The sequence below is a fragment of the Lutzomyia longipalpis genome, chromosome 1 (genome assembly GCF_024334085.1).
Source record: "Lutzomyia longipalpis isolate SR_M1_2022 chromosome 1, ASM2433408v1".
NCBI lineage: Eukaryota > Metazoa > Arthropoda > Insecta > Diptera > Psychodidae > Lutzomyia > Lutzomyia longipalpis.
The window spans coordinates 1,360,387-1,379,535 of record NC_074707.1 but is presented as its reverse complement, the minus strand read 5'-3'; the positions used below and the strand labels follow the sequence as shown (position 1 = coordinate 1,379,535).

General features: G+C 36.3%; 1 protein-coding gene across 3 annotated transcripts in view; it reads right to left on the bottom strand.

Annotated features, from left to right (window-relative positions):
* Positions 1-19,149, bottom strand: part of LOC129786383 (complexin) — a 148,067-nt gene that overhangs the window by 36,463 nt on the left and 92,455 nt on the right. For all 3 annotated transcript variants that reach the window (XM_055821363.1, XM_055821364.1, XM_055821365.1), the window contains one exon: positions 13,366-13,532. In XM_055821363.1, coding sequence (XP_055677338.1) covers positions 13,366-13,532 — 167 coding nt within the window. The remainder of the gene's footprint in view (positions 1-13,365; positions 13,533-19,149) is intronic.

Here is a 19,149-nt window from a genome sequence, read left to right as displayed (position 1 = left end):
AATTTTGACGACAAAATACCTAAAGTAGCTGTTAGTTTTACCTTAAGAACATTAGAATATTAGATTGTGTCCACATTAGGTAAAAACTTGGTTCAAATAAGACCTTTGAGTCACAATTAGATAAAACTTGAGTCCTAATTAGACAGAGCCTTCGCTCTCTTTAAAAAAAAATTTGTGGGTTTGATTTCGAATCTCTATTTTGTAATTTTCAAGTTCAACACGAAAAATTGTGTTGCACAGTGTAATAGAAACACTTACACAGAGTGAAAGCTTTGGTAATAAATGGATAAAAGTCTTGAAGTAAAAGCTCAACACAGATAAAATTCTGTGGGGATAGTGAATGGTTTTCCTTAGCGATGAGATATGCATATATATTATGCAAAATGTTTTGAGAAAGTAGAGCAGAAGCATACAGCCCCCTCCCCCAGTTCAACGGAGTCCTTCTTACAGTCAACAAAGGACAAAAAAAAGAAGAAGAATCTTTTTATGGTGGATTCCTCGAAGAAAATGCAATCGTCACTCATCCCCTGAAGCTTCTTCCCGTAAATGGAGATGATTCTCCTTCACCACAAACACTCATGAACTTATCCCATTTTCTGTATGCTCCCCTTTTTTTCTGTATTATATGCAATAAATTTTTAAGTTTTCCCCGATTTTGCCATAGTCGCGATTGTTGCCACATGCATCAATGGAATTTATCTTTCAGGGTAGAATTTTAAACCACGGAAATGAATACTCACGATTCACCACAAATCACCCCCATTCTTGAGGTTTTTTTTGGGTGGGGAGGGGAGGATTTAAAAAGTTTCTGCGAGTTATTTATTTAGAATTTCTATTGAATTCAATGCGAAAAGTTCATGCGCAAGGAAAACTTTGTATTTTATGGTGGGAAATACAAAATGGATTGTGTTGTTATTCATTTTATTAAAAATACTACATACATAATATATGTAGGTATGTATAAAAATTTATAGTTTCTGCAAGGGAAATTTTTAGAAAAAAAAATTATTAGCACAATAACTAAATTTACATCAATTTTTCTACTTTGATTTTCAATTTCTACGCAATATTTTGTTTCCTGGGGCTGTATTCTCTAAGAGTGAAAACTCTCGTGATAAACTCCCGAAGGCTTTTTGCAGGAAAAAAAGTGAGGAAAACTTCACGTAAGCATGATCCTCTAAGAAAAAAATGCATCCGTGATAAACTCCCGTAAGATTTTCCCAGTTTTCACGTTTATTTTAAAGCGCTAAAGCCTTCAGGAATTTATCACGGGAGTTTTTCACTCTTATAGAATTCATGCCCAAGACAAATTTACTTTGTCGATAATATTCATTTTTTTTTTCATTTCAACGAATTTTAACATATCCATTAAAAAATTGATTTCAATTTCCAATAAAAGACCTGATGCAAGATTTACATAGCTTTCTCTTTCCGTGTAAATATAATAATTTCCCTTCCAGTCCGTTAGAAAAACCAGCAGAGTTTGGATAAAAGTTAAGTCAAACTGGCGGATGGAAATTAATGAGGAGAACCAAGGGGTGTGAGGGAATTTTATTTACCCTTTCACATGTATGGAGACCAACATAATCCCAACTTGATCCTGGAGTTAGAGTATACCGTCTGAGCATACACACTGTGTTGAACTAATTTATACAATAATATTTTTTGCGTACTTCCGTTGAGTCGTTTTATACTCTGTTATCACACTAATCCCATCTAAGTGGTACATAATTTGCAATAAAAGCTCTGTGGTAGGGGGTGGAAAAGTTATTCTCGCGCGTGGAAACAATATTGCCCCAGAGGATAGAGGAGGGGGATTTGGAAGAGTTTGAACGATGGAGAAATTTCTGTGAATTAAGCATTTTTGTGAAAGGCGTCCACAAATGTGTTAGCATGTGAAGACGTAAAGTGAGTTTGAAGGTATTTGGTGTAAAAATTTATATATTATGAAATGTACAAAAATTTCTTCCTTGGTGATGGTGGTAGTATAAAATTTTATCTCAATAATAAGAAGCTGCAATCTCGAGTGGATAATCGCAATTTGCAGCATCTTCTTATTATAATTCACATGGCGTTCCCGCTGTGTTGGATGAATTTTCGAAATGGCTCTACATTCTACACAGCAGCGTAAGCACATAGGAGCTTTTTCGAGTGAATCACCGTATATACATACGTTCCATTTGCCCACCTCCAGGGTGAGGTACCTCTAAAGATAGTGCACCATTCTCTGGTGTTAGTGCTCATTTCACGTTATATATTGATCCCTAAATTTGTCCCTCCTCTCTATATGCACTCCCCACCCTCACCCCTCACCCCTCTAGGCAAAAAGTGATATTTTCGATAAACGACCATCATCATTGCAGAGTGTACTTCATCCTCGTAAAATGATGCTATATCGCACACTCACATGAGTTTTCTCGGATCATACACATTTAACCATTCTGGGAAATGTGCAACATAACACCCCATCCTTGCCCACCTTCTTCCTATATATATTATATGGCAAATGTATATCACCTAAAGCACAATGCATGTGCTATGTAGGTACGTCAATTAAACATTTACTCGCTAAACGTATTTTGTGTCGAAATCCAAACTACCACTTTGCCTACAATTTCAAACTCTCTGCACATTTTGCAGTGCTTGAAAGCTCCTCAATGTGTGAAGCTTTAGTGGCGATGTCGACATTTGCCTCACAGATATTTTCCCCTTAAATTTATGTCACCACAAATTCTCCTAATGCTCCACTTTCTGTGTTTGTACCAAAAGTATAGAGTTGATGGAGCTAAAGTTTTAAGATATTAACCCACATTTATTTATGATTTTTATTTCTTAAAGTAAAACTTTTATTCCTAATATTGTAACAACTTCGTTTTATTTTTTCCCACAAAGGATATAACTTTCTAAATGATTCCTAAAATATAATATAACAAATGAAAATTATCTATGGATGTATGAGAGTACCCGAAATTCAACTTTGAAATCGAATTCTATCATCTTTTGCGTCCCCAAAAGCGATTCAGGAGATTTTTGCAGATATAAGAGAAAACGTTTTCTCCCAGGGACATCTCATAAATCCCCATGCCCATAATTCCAAGAGGGTGTCACATAGTTTTTCCATCGTGTGATCTATTGTAGACCACACCACCAATTCACATATATCTCACGGAGAGTAGACTACACACAGTATGTTATTTTTGCTTTAAAATGCATTAAATTTTAATTGAAAATCTCGGTTTTAGTTGAGAAAATTTCCCTTGGGGAGGGATAAACTAAGGAAGCAGAGATACCCTTAAGAATAATTTCTTGCACATGCATGGTGTGCACAATTTGTTTGTTGAATGATAAAGAGAAATAAATGTTCGTGCATGAGATTTTGAGAGGAGGGTGGTAAACATATACGAGTTGGTTACGGGAAATCCATGTGGAAGGACAGAAATAGGATATTGCTTGAGATGAATTTGCATGTGCTATGACCACAGGGTCTTGTTTGGTGGAGGACGTAGGATTTGGGGTGTCATGTAAAATTCCTTGGGCCATTGTTCAGCATTATTGCACTCTGGGTACACCGCAAACAATTGAACGTGTGGTGTCTGATGGGAAATTTGGTACGATACATTGGAATTAGTATTATTTTCAAGGAAATACCACCATCACCATCACTTCCAGACCATATTACCCCGCCGTGGTATCAGTTAGGAGCCATCATTCAACATATTAAGGTCATCTTCATATAAAACGGTGTGGATTATGCCATGGAATTTTCATAAAGTCGCCCACCGAGGGTTTGAGGAAGAAAATTCTTCTATAGCTCATACAACTTCGCTAATCAATTAAAAAGCAATTAATCATGGTGCGATGAATTCGAATTTTTATGGTATACTCAACTCTGTGCTTTCTTCTTCATTTATTAGGGAAGCGGGGGTGAAGCTGTGAAGAGCTTCCGATTGCCAAAGCAATCACCACCCACCCATCGTCAAACTTTGGGACATTAGCAGAACGCCGGCTGAAGCTCTTTCAATATTTCTTGAGATTTTTTTTTGCCTCTTCAAAGAAAATTTATTCACCATGTTTTCACCCTCTTCCTCCCCATCATTGGTGGATTCTTCAATTTATAAAAGTTTGCAAGTTTATAACGTTGTTTATGGCTATAATATGCACATACATAAAATCATCTCGTTTCTCGCTCCAAAAAATCATTTCCAACTTTTCTACTTTCAAAATACCTTCATTAATTCAATTGATCTCTTTTTTTTCGTCATAACATTGACACCTTTCACGTACAAAGATGGATTTGCAGAAACTTAAAATTTTCTAGAATTAAATTGATTGGATATTTTAGACTGAAATTTTTGTCTACAAATTCTTACAATATTTTTAAATCATTATGTATATATTTTACTGTTTTTTTTTTTAAATTTTATCTGAAGATAGAAAAATTCAAAAAAAGAAATTGAAAAAATACAACATCGAAAATAAGATTTTTTATCTCCACAATATTCTTCAATTTCTTTATTTTTTAATGTTTTGCTGCTTTAAAAATTCAAGCAACACCATCCATGTCTTTGTGTGTAAGAAGTCACTGCTTGCCCCTATTTTCACCCAGAAGTTGAGAAAGCTGAAGACAGGCGCGTCTCTTCGGAAGGAAGAAGTCATGTAACAATGAATAAAGTTTCCCGTGATAATAATACATTTAATAATGCTTTCTCGAAATATAATTTTAACATGGGTTTATGTTATATGTTCATACATATAATATACAGTACATACATACAATATTCCCGAGGAAGCTTTTGTGTTTGCACAAGGACTTTGTGTATGCCCTACTTGGCAATGTTGTTTTCCACAAATATTATTGACGCCGTAATGGACAATCTCTGTCAAAAGTGTCAAAGTTTTCTACATTAAACGAAAAGGAATTCTCAGTGTAGCGTTGAATAAAACTTTGTGTTCAATAAATGAACTTTTATTCCTAGGGACACGGTAATTCACATCCCCAAAGCACCCATCTCTATATAATGATTGAATCAACCTGGAATTGTGGGTGGGAGGAAAACTTCACCATTCTTTGGTACATTTCCAGCCGACTCCCACCCATCCAGCACAATTTTCCTACCCTCCCCCATTCTCCACCACGCCCCCCCCCTTAGAAGTGCTCTGGAGTGGGAATTTGATAAAAGTTTAGGTGTATGAAAACGACGGTCGACAGGTTGGAAATGCTTTGGGGGCAAGGGACGCACACCGCACGGAAGGAAGAAATGTGAGTTAAAAATAAAGTGAAATTCATCCCATTTCACTCTGTATCACTTCATGGTATCAAATTAAAATTTTAATACTGGCTTAAATTGCAAGGGATTCCCAAGTAAACGACATATATACGAGATGAGGATGGAACGAGCAAAAATGGTTTGGATTTTTACATGAATAAGATGAGAGAGAGATGTATCTCCTCTTTGGTGAACAAAGTGAAAGATCCCATGAGATGCATAGAGGACCTCTTGGGATCTTTTCATTCTCCTCTATCTTTTCAATTCAATGCATAATTTTTCCCACACTGATTTTTCCGCACTGGTTACATTTACATTTTATGTCGTTCCCAGCAGTAATTCACACACCACATACTCCATGTATTTATGTATACATATGCATATATAATACACGAGGAGTATAAGTAGGGAGATTGTTTTTTGCATAAATGCATAAAACTTAACTTTTTATTTTTGAATCATTTTGTTGAAACATTTAACCACAAAACTGAATAAAAGTGGATTAAAAAAAATAGTATTGTATGGAAAAAGCAGGAAGATTAAACGGTCTTTGAATGACATTTAACCAGCTGAAAAATTATTAATATTTATAACCAGGCGTCTCCATTGCCATAAACTTTTACTTTAATATGTAATTTAAATGATTTTTTAAAGTTTAAAAATAATTTTATTTTCTCCAAATATTTTAAAACGAAATAAAAAGCAAAATTTAAAAGTTGTTTTTTTTTATTCCAGCCCAAGGGGTGTTTATCTGTCGAATATTTCAAATATTTTTGCAAATAATCTAAAGATTAACGAATAATCACAAATATTTCCGAAGATCTGAATATTCTCATTTTCAGCTATAGAATTTAGTACTTCTTTAGCTTGAATTTACTACTTTCTCGGTCAGGATTTACTTTTTTTTAGTACCTTTTTTAGGATTAAACTTAGTACTTTCTGGGCTTAAATTTAGTACTTATTCGCCTTACATAAAGTGCTTTTTCAGCTTCAAATTAGTAGGTACTATTTCATATTGAATTCAGAACTTTTTCGGTTAGAATTTCCTGTATCTGACTAGAATTGACAAGAATTTAGTATGTTTTCGATTAGAATTTAGTACTTTTAATGTTTAAATTCACTTTTTAAGAATCAATTTTAAGATATACTAAATTCTAGCTGATAATAATCAAGCCGCAAAAGTACTAACTTTAATAATTAAAAGAATAAAAAAGTACTAAATTTTATCCAAATACATAGTAAATGTTAGCTGAAAAAATACACCTACTAAATACAATGGGTAAAAGTACTAAATTTAAGCTTATAAAGTACTAAAAATGAAATTTTACTTCTTCGACAAGAATTTAGTACTTTTAAAGCTTTTGATCTTTATCTCTATCAATTTGAGAGAAAAGAAAAATAAAGAAATGTTCATTTGCTGAGTATTTTGATTTTTTAGGCGAATCATCCGAATATTTTCATTCAGATAAACACCCCTTGTTCCAGCCACTTGAGTTAGTTGGAGGTAACTACACAATATATGTATGTATGTATACTGTACAGTGTACACATATGAGAATTTCCACTAAATCAATAATGGTCGCGCAGCAATGTTAGCAACCCCCTTAATTTTCTGACAGCACATTATACCCACATCAGGGCCACGCTGCCTTTCTCAAAATGCCATGTTTGTACGAACCAAAAATATCTCCACCTTGACCCCCTTCTCCACATTTATGCCACCACCTAAATTCTTATTGAAAATTCCTCAGAATCACATTCCATCGCCACCCCCACTAACCCTCACCCAGCAGCCCCCCTCCTTAACAAAGAGATTCCGACAAGTACATAATTTTCCCATTAAATTTGACTTTTCCCCAAGAATTCTCGGTACATTGGAAAAGGCTCGTCGGAGCATGAAGTTGTGCGTTGTGTATTTGTTTTCCATTTGAGCTGGTGGTGGATGGTGGGGTGCCAAAGAAAATCCCATTAACACGGGCTAAAGATTAACTTTCGAACTAATTCCATTATGCTGATCTCTCTCGTCACTTGGTGGGTATTGCCCTGGCACAGGTGTTATTTATTCATATTTGCATACCATCAGTGGGATTAGCAAATGGATTATTTTATTATAAATAAAATGTCCCGGAGCTTTTTCTCTGTTACTCTCTATTCGCTGAAAGCTCTCGCATTTTCTTGCATTTCCTCTAAACGGCTCATATTCCCCCATGCTTGCGACTTTTATGTATACTCTCTCACCTTTTTTTTTCTTCTTAATTTTTATTACATTGGGGGTATGGGGGTGAGTTTGTGGGAGATAAAAGACGTTCTTTGTGCTCCTTCCCCAAAAAAAGGACCATCTTGCTCTTACTTTGTGTGCTACACTCGAAAAAAGGACACCCAGAGCTTTGGGGCAGGGTTTCAGGGGGAACAGAGGTGGCAGAAGAGTGTCCCAAAAGAGGGTTCAAGTGGTGTAAAATTGTGATTTAATTTAACATTCTCAATTGAATAATTCCAGAGGAGGGTATTATTGCTGTTTTCACTTCTTTTCTCTTTTTTTCTCCAGTCTCTTACCCTCCCTGTGTCATTCGTTCGTCTCTAATTCAATTTTTATTGTAACAAGGAAAGGCGGTGTATTAAATTCTTATTAAATTTATGCGTGAAAAATTTCATTACATCCCCCATTCGTAAAGCCAAGCATGGGGGAAGGAAGTCTAGGGGGTAAGATGGTGAATTTTAGGTCATATTTTCTGGGTGGTTGAAGCATTGTCTGGGGTGCTTTCTTCCCCAAAACGAAAAAAAAAATTGGTACAACAAAAGTCTTCCGCACCTTGGAGCTTTTTTGCGCTTTCCTTATGCCACGCAGCGCGACTGACAAAATGGCACAATCCCTTCAACATATGCGGGAGGTTTACTTGAAAAAAAGAAAAAGAGCACATACATTGCTCCCCTTTCTCCCTCATACAACTCTCCAGTGGGTGATCCAGGAACGTATGAGGAACCACCCTCTGAGGACGAGAAAAAAAACCATGTGGGCTTGAATTTTGGGAAATATATAGCAAGGAACAGGAAAAAAAGAAGCGAGAAAAATACGCTGACAGTGCTCTAGGGTGTCCTCAATTCAACTTCCTAGTCTTATATCCCACCCACCCCCCGTAAGATCTGGGGAGGAAACCATATTTTATGTGTGGCAACTGCCAAAAAAATATTTCACAATATTTAAACATACCTCCCACCCCAAAAGCTCCAACGTATTTCCACTTTACCGGAAATTACATTGAGATATGTGGTGCCACTCACAAGAAATCTTATCAATCAATTTTGCCACACATTTTTTGTTTACCTTCTGTGCTTTTACTTCATATGGAGGATGGGTATGAAAATATGTAGGTGGACTATTGCTTTCTATATTCAAAACTAGGACTAGTGGAACATCTGTACGTACAATAATATAGTGATATAGTGGCATAGATGTACACAATGCTGTTAGTTCTCTTTTTTTTTGTATAAACTAAATTTACATCAACATATTTCCGCTTTCCATACACCAAATGAACAATGTTGCACCATCTGATTTTATTACACCTACACCCAAAAACATGCCAAAAAAGGAATATATCCGTAAAACATTAAATGGTGGTAATAAATTGAGAAATGTACCTCGAATTTTATAACCAAAATATCTGACCGAGTTAATTTTTGCAGGAAGAAAAAAAAGCGTTTACAGGGCCTCATGAAAAATAATCTCTCAAATTAATTGCACATTAAACCATGACCGTCTCTCATGTAAAATTAAATATTCATGCCAAAATACCGTATTTTGCGACAATGTTGCTTGCTTGAAGGGGGCGGTAAGAGACGGGAAAACCTCTGCAAAATTTCATTTACTCCACCACACACTTTTTACGACACAAGGAATCATCATCATTTCGTACTTATGAATACCTTTTGAGGTACTTTTCGAGGAGTCGATATTACATTTCTCAAAAGAAAATGTTGCAGTGAACTTTGTGGAATGCTCGACTTTATGCTCATTAAAGGTTTGTTCGATTTCCCCGCAAAATATTTTTAAAGAAAGAAATTTTCTGCTTTGTTTAACATTATTCTTTTAAAAAAATATATTTTTTAATTCTATAAACTTTATTTAATTTATTTAAAAAGTAATTTTTTCAATGAAAAATCTGTGTTGAAGGTAAATCTTTGCAGCAGTTACATAACAACACACCAGATGCGAGCAATATTATTGCCAATGACGGCACATGCCGGAAGAGAAGCCCAGAAAGTTCTCTCTTTACGATGGAGAAAATAAGCTCATTTGCGAATTTATGGCACTTTCCGCGCAGCAACACATAAAAGAACTAAGAGATACTTTTATTCAATCATGCAATCTTTATGTGCCACCCCTCACATTTTTTTTAATATGTAGTATTCACTCTTTTTTTTGCACTGTGAGCTTTTGTATAAAGCTCACCCAAGACCTACATATGTATATATTCTTGAATATTTTCAGTGAAGTGCATTTAAAATTCAAACTCATCCAAGCCCATAATTTTTCCGTCGTTGCACCACGGAAGGAAGTATTATATGCATACTATGTATCATATGTATGCACGGGTGGTTTAGGTTGTGCGTTAAATTGAAATTAATATGCAAAACCCATATTAAATATATGGCAGTATGTAGTATGTGTAAAAGAAAAAATCAGCCAATAAAAAAGAAAGTCATCACCGTTCTGACGTAAAATATTCAAGATATTTGAAAGTTAATGCTATAATACTAAAATTAATTGCAAAACCACTCTGTTGGTCTATTTATAGGGTACTTTTCGCTTTTCCATTTTAGCTTTTATTCTGTGTCGTATAAGCATATATGTGAGTATATTGTGAAAAACTATTACACTTTCCATGCAAATAAGTACATAAAACTTGTATTTAATCAATAAAGTGTTCACGCTATTCCAAATGGCGTGTTCCGAAAGGGTGGAAAATAGCAAAAACAGCACCACACGTTTACTTGCTTGACTTTGCATTAAGAGGAGGTATATTTTTGTACTTTACCAGCACACTCACTGAGCGCTGTGTCCCTTCAAGACTACTCATTATTCAAATTTACTTCCTGTTTTATAAAATTAAGTGACAAAATGGGTTTTCTTAAAAGACGGATTTTCGCTTTAATTAGCCGATTAATTTAATTTATTAATTTATTTTTTTAATAAATAAATTAATTAATTTAATTAGCCGAGCTTGAGGCCGAAAATCCGTCTTTTAAGAAAACCCATTCATCGCCTACAGTCGTCCCATAACTGGTTTAGTGACAAATATTCTCCTTTCCACAGAAATAGCTTTTGTCCGTAAATATTGTGGTAGGCCGACGTGTTATTTAGATTAATAAATTGGGAATTTTTCTGAAATTCTTCCTTCCTTTTGACACAGGGGGCGGTTGACGGTTATGGATGTGGATACTGGAATTTAATTTTGAATGCGTTGGAGGTTTCTTTGTGATGCAACGGTTTTATTGTTCAGTCTCTCCTCTCTTGTTGTTGCATTAATTTTAAAAATTGTTTGATTTATTGTAGGATTTATAAGTTTTCATGCCTTCAGCATCCTCAGTTTGTATAATTAGCATGCCCTTACATTTCTCACTTATGACGTGATTCACACAGCATTAATTCAATAGTTTTTGAGTAAGAAAAATTGTTTTGTATTTTTGAGAAAATGTTTCTATTTAAATTTATTGTTGATGTGAATTAAATAAAAATCTATCCTCCACAGCCACTGAGGATGACACGCAGAGTGTCGAAAGCTCTGGCAATTCGAATGTTTTAATTGCTCATTCACAAATCGACGCTCACCGGAAGGACAATTTCAGAAAAATTCCCAATTTATCAATTTTTCCGTAAATCTTACATTAAATTTCATTGAATGAGATTTTTCCCTGTTTTAAGCTACTAACTTCATTTTCTATAGTCTAATTTGTAGTCATCGATTTAAAATACAAACATGTACAACGCACTATATACCACTATATTTTGCATGGTTAATAATTCAATTACTAGGAGGTTTTTTTTAATGGTTTTTTAATTTTATCCCTTTATTCATTTGCGCACTGTAAATATTGATGCTGAAACGACGGAAGATTTATTGAATTAAAAATATTTACGTGGAATTTTGTAATTTTTATACATTACCTATAAATACATTTATGTACAATACCTACCCAACATTTAATTGCATTAGTTCTTGGCAAAAAAAAATGTATTAATAAATTTTTCCATCAGAACATTTACCTTTCCCTATTAAAATTGCATTTCTGTACTGAATATTTTAGTAGATTTAATTACAGAAATTCTTTTGGTAGTGTAGCATGTTAAATAGTTTCCATGGCAAACAGTTGACGTGCTTTTCGTTGTATTAAGAAATTTTGGGAATTAAAAATTTCACAATATTCCTCCCAGAAATTACTAAAAGCTCTACTTACAACTTTATAGGGTTTATAATAATAACTTTGCTATATGTAACAACCAAGGTTACAACAAAAGGATTTTGCTGTGTAACTTTATCTACTTTCGCAGAGAAATTAATAATATTATGAGAGGTTTTAACGAAAGCTCTCTTTTTTCAGTCTCAATTTCTCTTGCTGAGAAAATTTTCTTCCACCACCATCCGCGTAAAGGGAAACTTTATTGCTCTTAGGTGCTCCACCCTGCATAAGAAAACCCTTCCCTTTTTGCACAATGGGGAAGTTATGGAAGAAAAGTTATTTCGCTGTAAATATTATTTCCGCTAATTTGTACACCCATTGCACAGGGTGGCAATAAGAGTGCATGTGTATGATTCAAAGAGATGCTAATTAGCATTTTGGGGGTGGAACGGGAGACTTTCTTATAGCACTAAGTAACAATTAAAACCGCGCCACTTCTCGACTCCATGGAATAATGTGCTAAATAATAAAGTTTCACTTTGTTAGCAGACTCCTGGAACATTGCGAAATGTTTTCTCTGCAGCATAGTAGTTAAATATTAGGTATATACATATATTGTACGTGTGCACATAGAGCTGCAGGAATGGTTTCTTGTGGAGAATCACAAGGAGAAAATATGTACAGTTCAAATTAAGTTTTTATTCGTCTTTTCGTGCCTTGAGACAGAGCGGCGCGCGAACTTTTTATTTCTTCAAAATTACCCCCCATTTGCTTATGTAGTGTATATGTATGTACATATTAAACCGACTGACATTGAACGCTGTGTGGATTCCTTAAATAAATTGAATAACCTGCCAGAGGCTAAATATCCCCCTGGGACAATTAGGGTGGGGTGTCTTAAAACAAGCCGATTATATTGAATTACAATTGGTCAGTGGAGGCGCCGGGTTGGGCAAAAAAAAACGAGCTTTCTCATTGAGATTTTCTGCACGCAATTCACTATCGCACGCATATACGGCAATTAATGTTGGACCCTTAGGCGAGATTCCACCTCAACCAGAGGGTCATTTAATATTGTTTTATGACACCCCAATGATGCTAAACTAATTTAGTTGCTCTATTTTTGACCTTATTTCCCACCTTTAATGGTGAGATTTAACATTAAACATTATTATAGAAATTTATTTATAAAAAAAAATAATGACAAGAAAAAATAAATGAGAAGACGAACAATTTCCACAAGGAAACAATTCTTGTATTTTTCACATCCTGTGGCACGAAATGTCTTGCAAATTCTTTGACACATTTACAGGAGAATTGCGTGATTCCTCGGAAGCATTAGCAAATGCAGGGGGATTCACAATATTTCACTGAACGGAAATTTATCATTGAAAAAGTTACAGGAGTGGATTCTTCACTTTCAATGGATGATTGAGTGCTAAAAGAATGACGAATGGAATGGGAAAGTGTGACAAGTTCAGTAGAAATGAAATATTCTATCCACCCTTGGGGACTTATGGTGGGGATCTCCTCGATGGATTGTCATTCAATTTCTCTGTCAATATTGTATCAAATAATCTGATTTGGGGAACCAATGGTGGTGTGACCTCAGTCACTGGGGTTTGTCTTTGTGCCAAAAAATCAAATGGAGGGGTCAGAGGAAAAAAGAAAAATCAGAAGAAGGAAGTCACACACTAACCTTATCTCTGATTTCTTGTCGCATCTTCTCACGCTCCTCCTCCATCTTCCGATGCTTCTCCTTGCGTCGTTCCTCGGCCTCCCTGATGGCCTCCTGACGCTCCCTCTCCTCCTCCTCAGCCTTCTCCTTGTCGTCACCATCATCACCGCCATCTCCACCCACTGCGCCTGCAAAGAAAAAGGAAGAGAAATCCAGTTAGGACGAATGCCATGGGCAGCGAGTCAAAGAGGACCCATAAACACAACGATTAATCAAAAGTTTTCGCACACCCCCAATTGTGAAGGTCAATAAATCTCTCACTCACTCTCACCGTGAAACATTTTCCCCGCACATACATAGTTCCATTGAAAAATTACAAGAGATTTCTCCTGATTTTGGGAGAGAAAGACGCGCTGGAGATTTCCTAAGGACGCTCTTTCATCAATTTCACGTTGCCAATGACACGGGCAACTGCCAATAAAGTGACACTCTCATGCACTCTATCAATTTGTCAATCGTCTTGTCTTCACATTTTTCTTCCAACATACAAGAATCCAATTTAAAGAGCCAAAACTTTGGTTTTTTTTTTCAACAAAAAAATCCTACTTTTGCCTAAAAACAAAGAAATGTACCCTAATACTTATAAATCAATGCTTAGACCCTCTTAAGTCGCGATAAACATCACTAAAACCCAATACTCCAATCTGTTTCCTAGTTTAATACATTAACAAAATTTTCGACATAGATAACGTCACCCTTTAGCCACAATATCTACTACCCTATCGCCAGAAAGGATTGTCAGACAGGGGGTTGTGCTCGCACAACAACAAAAAATTTTCCTCAAAGTTGCCAAATGTGTATACGTAGTGCAGAGGATTTTAGCGAGGAGTTCCATCAAATTTGCTAATGAAACGCGATAAAAGGGCGCACAGATGAGCGTTATCAGTGTTTGGTCATCGCGTCATTTCATGGAAATTAACTACAAACGATCGAGGAACTTTTACCCTGCTCTCTCACCCCCTTAAAGCTCCCCCATTCATTTTTATTTCAACATGAGGATTGAGATTGCTTTCGTGAGATTACGTCCTATGGCATGGTGTTCCAATTGGAGGCTTTGCTTGCAATATTAACCGCAAAATTGTTTTGAAGACCTCATGGGGTGGGAAAACACATTTCATCTGTCGTATTTTGTCCCTCCCTCGCAATGGTCTAGGCGGATGTATGGAGGTTTTTTTTTCGCTCGCTCTCTCCCTGTGTATATTAGGATGAAGTACTTCAGGGAAGAAGGAAAAAAATACCTCAAGAATTAGGAGAGCTTTATAGGAAAAGCTTTCGGGATATGTACACATTCTGCATCCACCTGAGGTTGTGACAATTATCTGGGATGAAGATCTAAATATCTCTATATGTAACATCCAGAACTTTTTAAGCTTTCGCCAAAGCACACGACTCTCCCAAAGGACGATTAATGTACAGAGGGAGATTTTTTTCTTTGCTATGTGTACATTGAGATGAAAAACTTTCCCATCGTAATCTTGGTTAAATACATCATATAGAGATGGTGGGAGGTAGAAAGTATAGTACGGGGGGATGTGCAAAGGAATCGCATATATGTGAACGAATGTAGCAAAGAGGGAAGAATAAGATGAGAAAAAAAATGTACCAAACATTTATTGTACAAATAGCATGGAAAATATTCCTTTGGCAAGGATGTAATGTGAATTTCGAAGGAGGAAAAGCGCGCGGATTGTTAAAATGATAAATGGAAGCTGACCTGACGTTTCGAGCTGTTCCAAAATTTATGGCTCGTTATACTGACTGTCAGAATGGCAATTGAAAACACAGAAATAATTAATTTTATTTACGTTTTGCCGTTTTGTATGTAACCTTACTCTGTATATATATGAGAAAATCATAATACAAAATGCCTTTAATTTATGAATAATTAAAATTTTATACTGCCCCATCGTATGCGATTTCATTGTTGTGGCTGGGTATATTTTAGTGCGCATCTCACCCGCATTTAATACAAGGGGTATGCAAACAAAAATTATTTCACGATAAATAGCGGAAAAGAGGTTGATATATTTCTGGTCACAAAATACACGCTCGTGTGTACCCATCATATTTATGTACTATATACATAATGTTCAAAATTACAAAACGCTCCTCATGCCTGTGTGTGTATATACATTGCAAATTCAATCAGAAGCAATTTTGCTCACAATATTTGCCAATTAATGTCCTCCCAGTGTGTGACTTTAATTGGCCAAAAAGCATTTTAGGGGTCGTTAATTTTGATCATTTTCGGGGTATTATAATTTATCATGAGGTGTCTCTTTGATACCATTCATTTGTGCTAATTGTTCCTCTCCCAAAGCAATATACGACATTGCAGAGAAAATACAAAAGCTACAGCCATGATGGATGAAGAGCAAGCATTTATGTTCTTCTAACCAGAAAATTAATAAACTTTTACTTAATAACTGAACATATATGTAAGTAAATTAAGATGTTTTTATTGGCAATTTTAATAAAGAGCTTTTAGAATAGTTTGAGAAGCTTTATCTCTTTCTATTCTTATGTCCAAAATTTTCCCTTGAAAAATATGTATAAAAAGAACTTTCCAATTATAGTGAAAGCCACTAAAAAATACTAACTATCTTAACAAGGATAAACCACGATGGGATTGCGATGTTAAGAATGGAAGATGCAATTTCTATGCAAAATTGCTCAATTATTTCCCATATATACAACGACTCTTCTCATTTTCTTTTTGGTCATCCCAACATACAATTTAAAATGCCCGGAAGTAGTGGATGGGTGGGGAGAATTTCAGTGAAAATTCAATATATCCGAATGAGAATGTGGGAGAGGTTGTTTTCACTGTAAAATGGATTAATTTGTGGATTAGGACGTAATTGCAAGTGATACGAGATGCTCCATTGGATTTGAGAAATCTTATCAAATTATTTGCATTTGTACCTTAATTCAATGGGATTTCGGATACTTCCCCACTCATCCGTTTCACCGTGTAAGAGAGCTCCGAAATTGTGAAGAAATTCCAAGGGGTGTGGTATTCGTGAAAGCTTTTACATGAAAAGTGAGAGCTTTTCTCGGTCATATTCCCCCTCTCTCTCTCACACACACTTGGGAATTACCTCTTAAAATATGGAAGGGCATTTGAAATATACTTCCAAATATGCATGAATATCTCCGTTAAATTAAATTAGGGCCAGATCGTGTGAGGCACATTGAATTTGGGATACAAGAGGGGAAGAAGCTCCCAAGTATTTGAGTATACGACACTTTGGCACATTCTTTGTGGGTTAAGGCAGGGGGCGCGTACACGAGGGAGGGAGATGTGCCTGGGATGGAAAATTAGGGAATTCAATTCCCAACTTCATCCGCTTTCTGCACCACACACACCCCAACCGCACCTCCTTATCGTCTTTTACTTTTATACGCAAAATTTATCTGCAAGACAAATTTGGTGTGGTATTTCATTTATGGGGCGCGTCGAGTGTCGTCTTCATTTTGTGCCGTTCCAATTTCAATTTTTCATCATTTTCCCACATTCACACACACACACATCCACATATCCCCCAAATCGCTATATAGGAAATGCAGAACGAGCAGACAAAATTCAATAAGTATGTTGATTACTGCTGCTCCCCCATCCGCCCTTTTGCCCTTTCTCCTCCAACCCCAATCATTTTCCCAAGCAATTTCCACATATGCTGAAGGAGGTGGAAAGACGATGGCATGGCTTCGAAACTCCGTATGGCGTATCGATGTCGTGCAAATCCAATTGGGGGAATGTAACTCAATTCTTGCGGTTGCTTCTCCCAGCATCTGCATCATTGTCATTTAGTCCGCAGAGAGTGAGGAGAGACAAAGAATTCACAACTTCCCATTCAAACCTCTTCAGCACCATACACCACCACCCTCATTCCTTGTGGAGTTTTCTGGGCGACACACAATTGACGAGTTTACAAATTACATTTGTTTTTCATCCGAAACTTGTTCATTTCCACCACATTTAATTCCCAGAAGGGGTTTTTCTCTCTCACAGACAACACGATAGAGCATTGGAGGGTGTATACTGTATATCCAGCCGGAATTCTCTCATAGAAACAGGGAATACGCCTGGGAAGAAGCCCGAGTAATTCAAAACCTCTCACGGAGATTAAATTCTAGCTCTCTTGTATTCATTTTGGAGGATTTTCTTTTGAAATCCCACGCCTGTTAGCACCCAACACGGTGAAAAACCAAAATCATTCTAATTTGTTTATTTTGTTTAAAAATTGTTTTTATTTTCAGTTTTAATTTCTTCGAGGGGGTTTTTGTTGCAAAATTCTAAAGGGATTTTTTTACGTCGTTATAAGTTTCGTAAGAATATCTCTCTATATCATGAGTATACCAGCTCTTGTATTAACTAAGAGTGAAAACTCTCGTGATAAACTCCCGAAGGTTTTTTGCAGGAAAAAACAGTGAGGAAAACTTCACAAGAGCATGATCCTCTAAGAAAAATAATGCATCCTTGATAAACTCCCGTAAGATTTTCCCGGTTTTCACGTTTCTTTTAAAGCGCTAAAGCCCTTAGGAGTTTATCACGGGAGTTTTTCCCTCTTAGAGAATTCATGCCCAGGCGTCTCCACTGTAAGCTAAAAACTATATTATGCAAACAGCAGCTTTTTTTCCTCCTAAATTGTTTTTCCTGTGACGGATAAAAGTGCCTGGAAGCTTTTTCAGTCATTGATTTAATTTGAAACCCCTTAAACTGAAAACTTATTGTTGTTTACCATGTGGTTTCTTCCATACAAATTGCAATCCATCTTCTATGTGGCTTCATTCATTTTCAAAACTACCACTACGAGCCCCGTAGCATAACCAACACTCCCTTGGTGCCCCCCGGAAGTCTTCATTGAATATACATGACTTTTGGAGAAACAATGAGCCCAATTTATGCGCATTGCGAATGCAGGATGAAATTGAATTTGCAAGTGTGGGGGTCCACTCGAAGGAAATGAATGTGCTGTAAATTGCTGCGAGGGGATGGAGTTCATCCTCAATGTGCGTCACCCTCTCTCTCTGCGAAACGAGGGCACCGCACCATATATACCCCCCAACAAGCTCCACACAGAGTCTCAATTGTCTCGGTCACTTCACACCCATGTGGTTATACGTGGTGGGTACTCCAATATGTGCCTCGGGTTTTATTGAGCAGGATGCCAGTTGGACAAAAGCACCCCCAACAGAGTCACCCTGACGAGCGGAAAAAAAATTTGTGGTCAAATGCAGGGGCACAAACAAAACACATCGCACCTCCCCCTAGGAAAGAAAAGAGAACCCCGGAAGGTTGAATAAATGATGTGGTTTGTGGGTGTATGAGGGTTTGGGATTTATTAATTGAATGTTTTCCTTGAGATTTTTGACGGAACATTCCCCATTTTCATAAAAAAATACAGAATAGGGGTGACAGGACGCAAAATGAGGCATAGATAAAAAAAAATTAGAGGGGAAACAACCCCACTTGGAGCGTAATTAAGTCCGTTCATTCGACTCTTGGGAAATTAATTAGTAAACGCACTCGAAGGACTCTCTTGAGAATTAATTAAATTTCTTCCTTTTTGTCTTTTGTCACACCATTTCGAAAGGGCATCCCTTTCGTGTGCATCATGAAAGGATAATGAGATGAATTTTTTCAAGGACCATGCCATTTCTTTTTTTCGTCCTTCCTTCCTTCCACACAGCTACATGGCCGTCGTAATGTTCGTACTTGCTGATTGCGAAATTAATGTG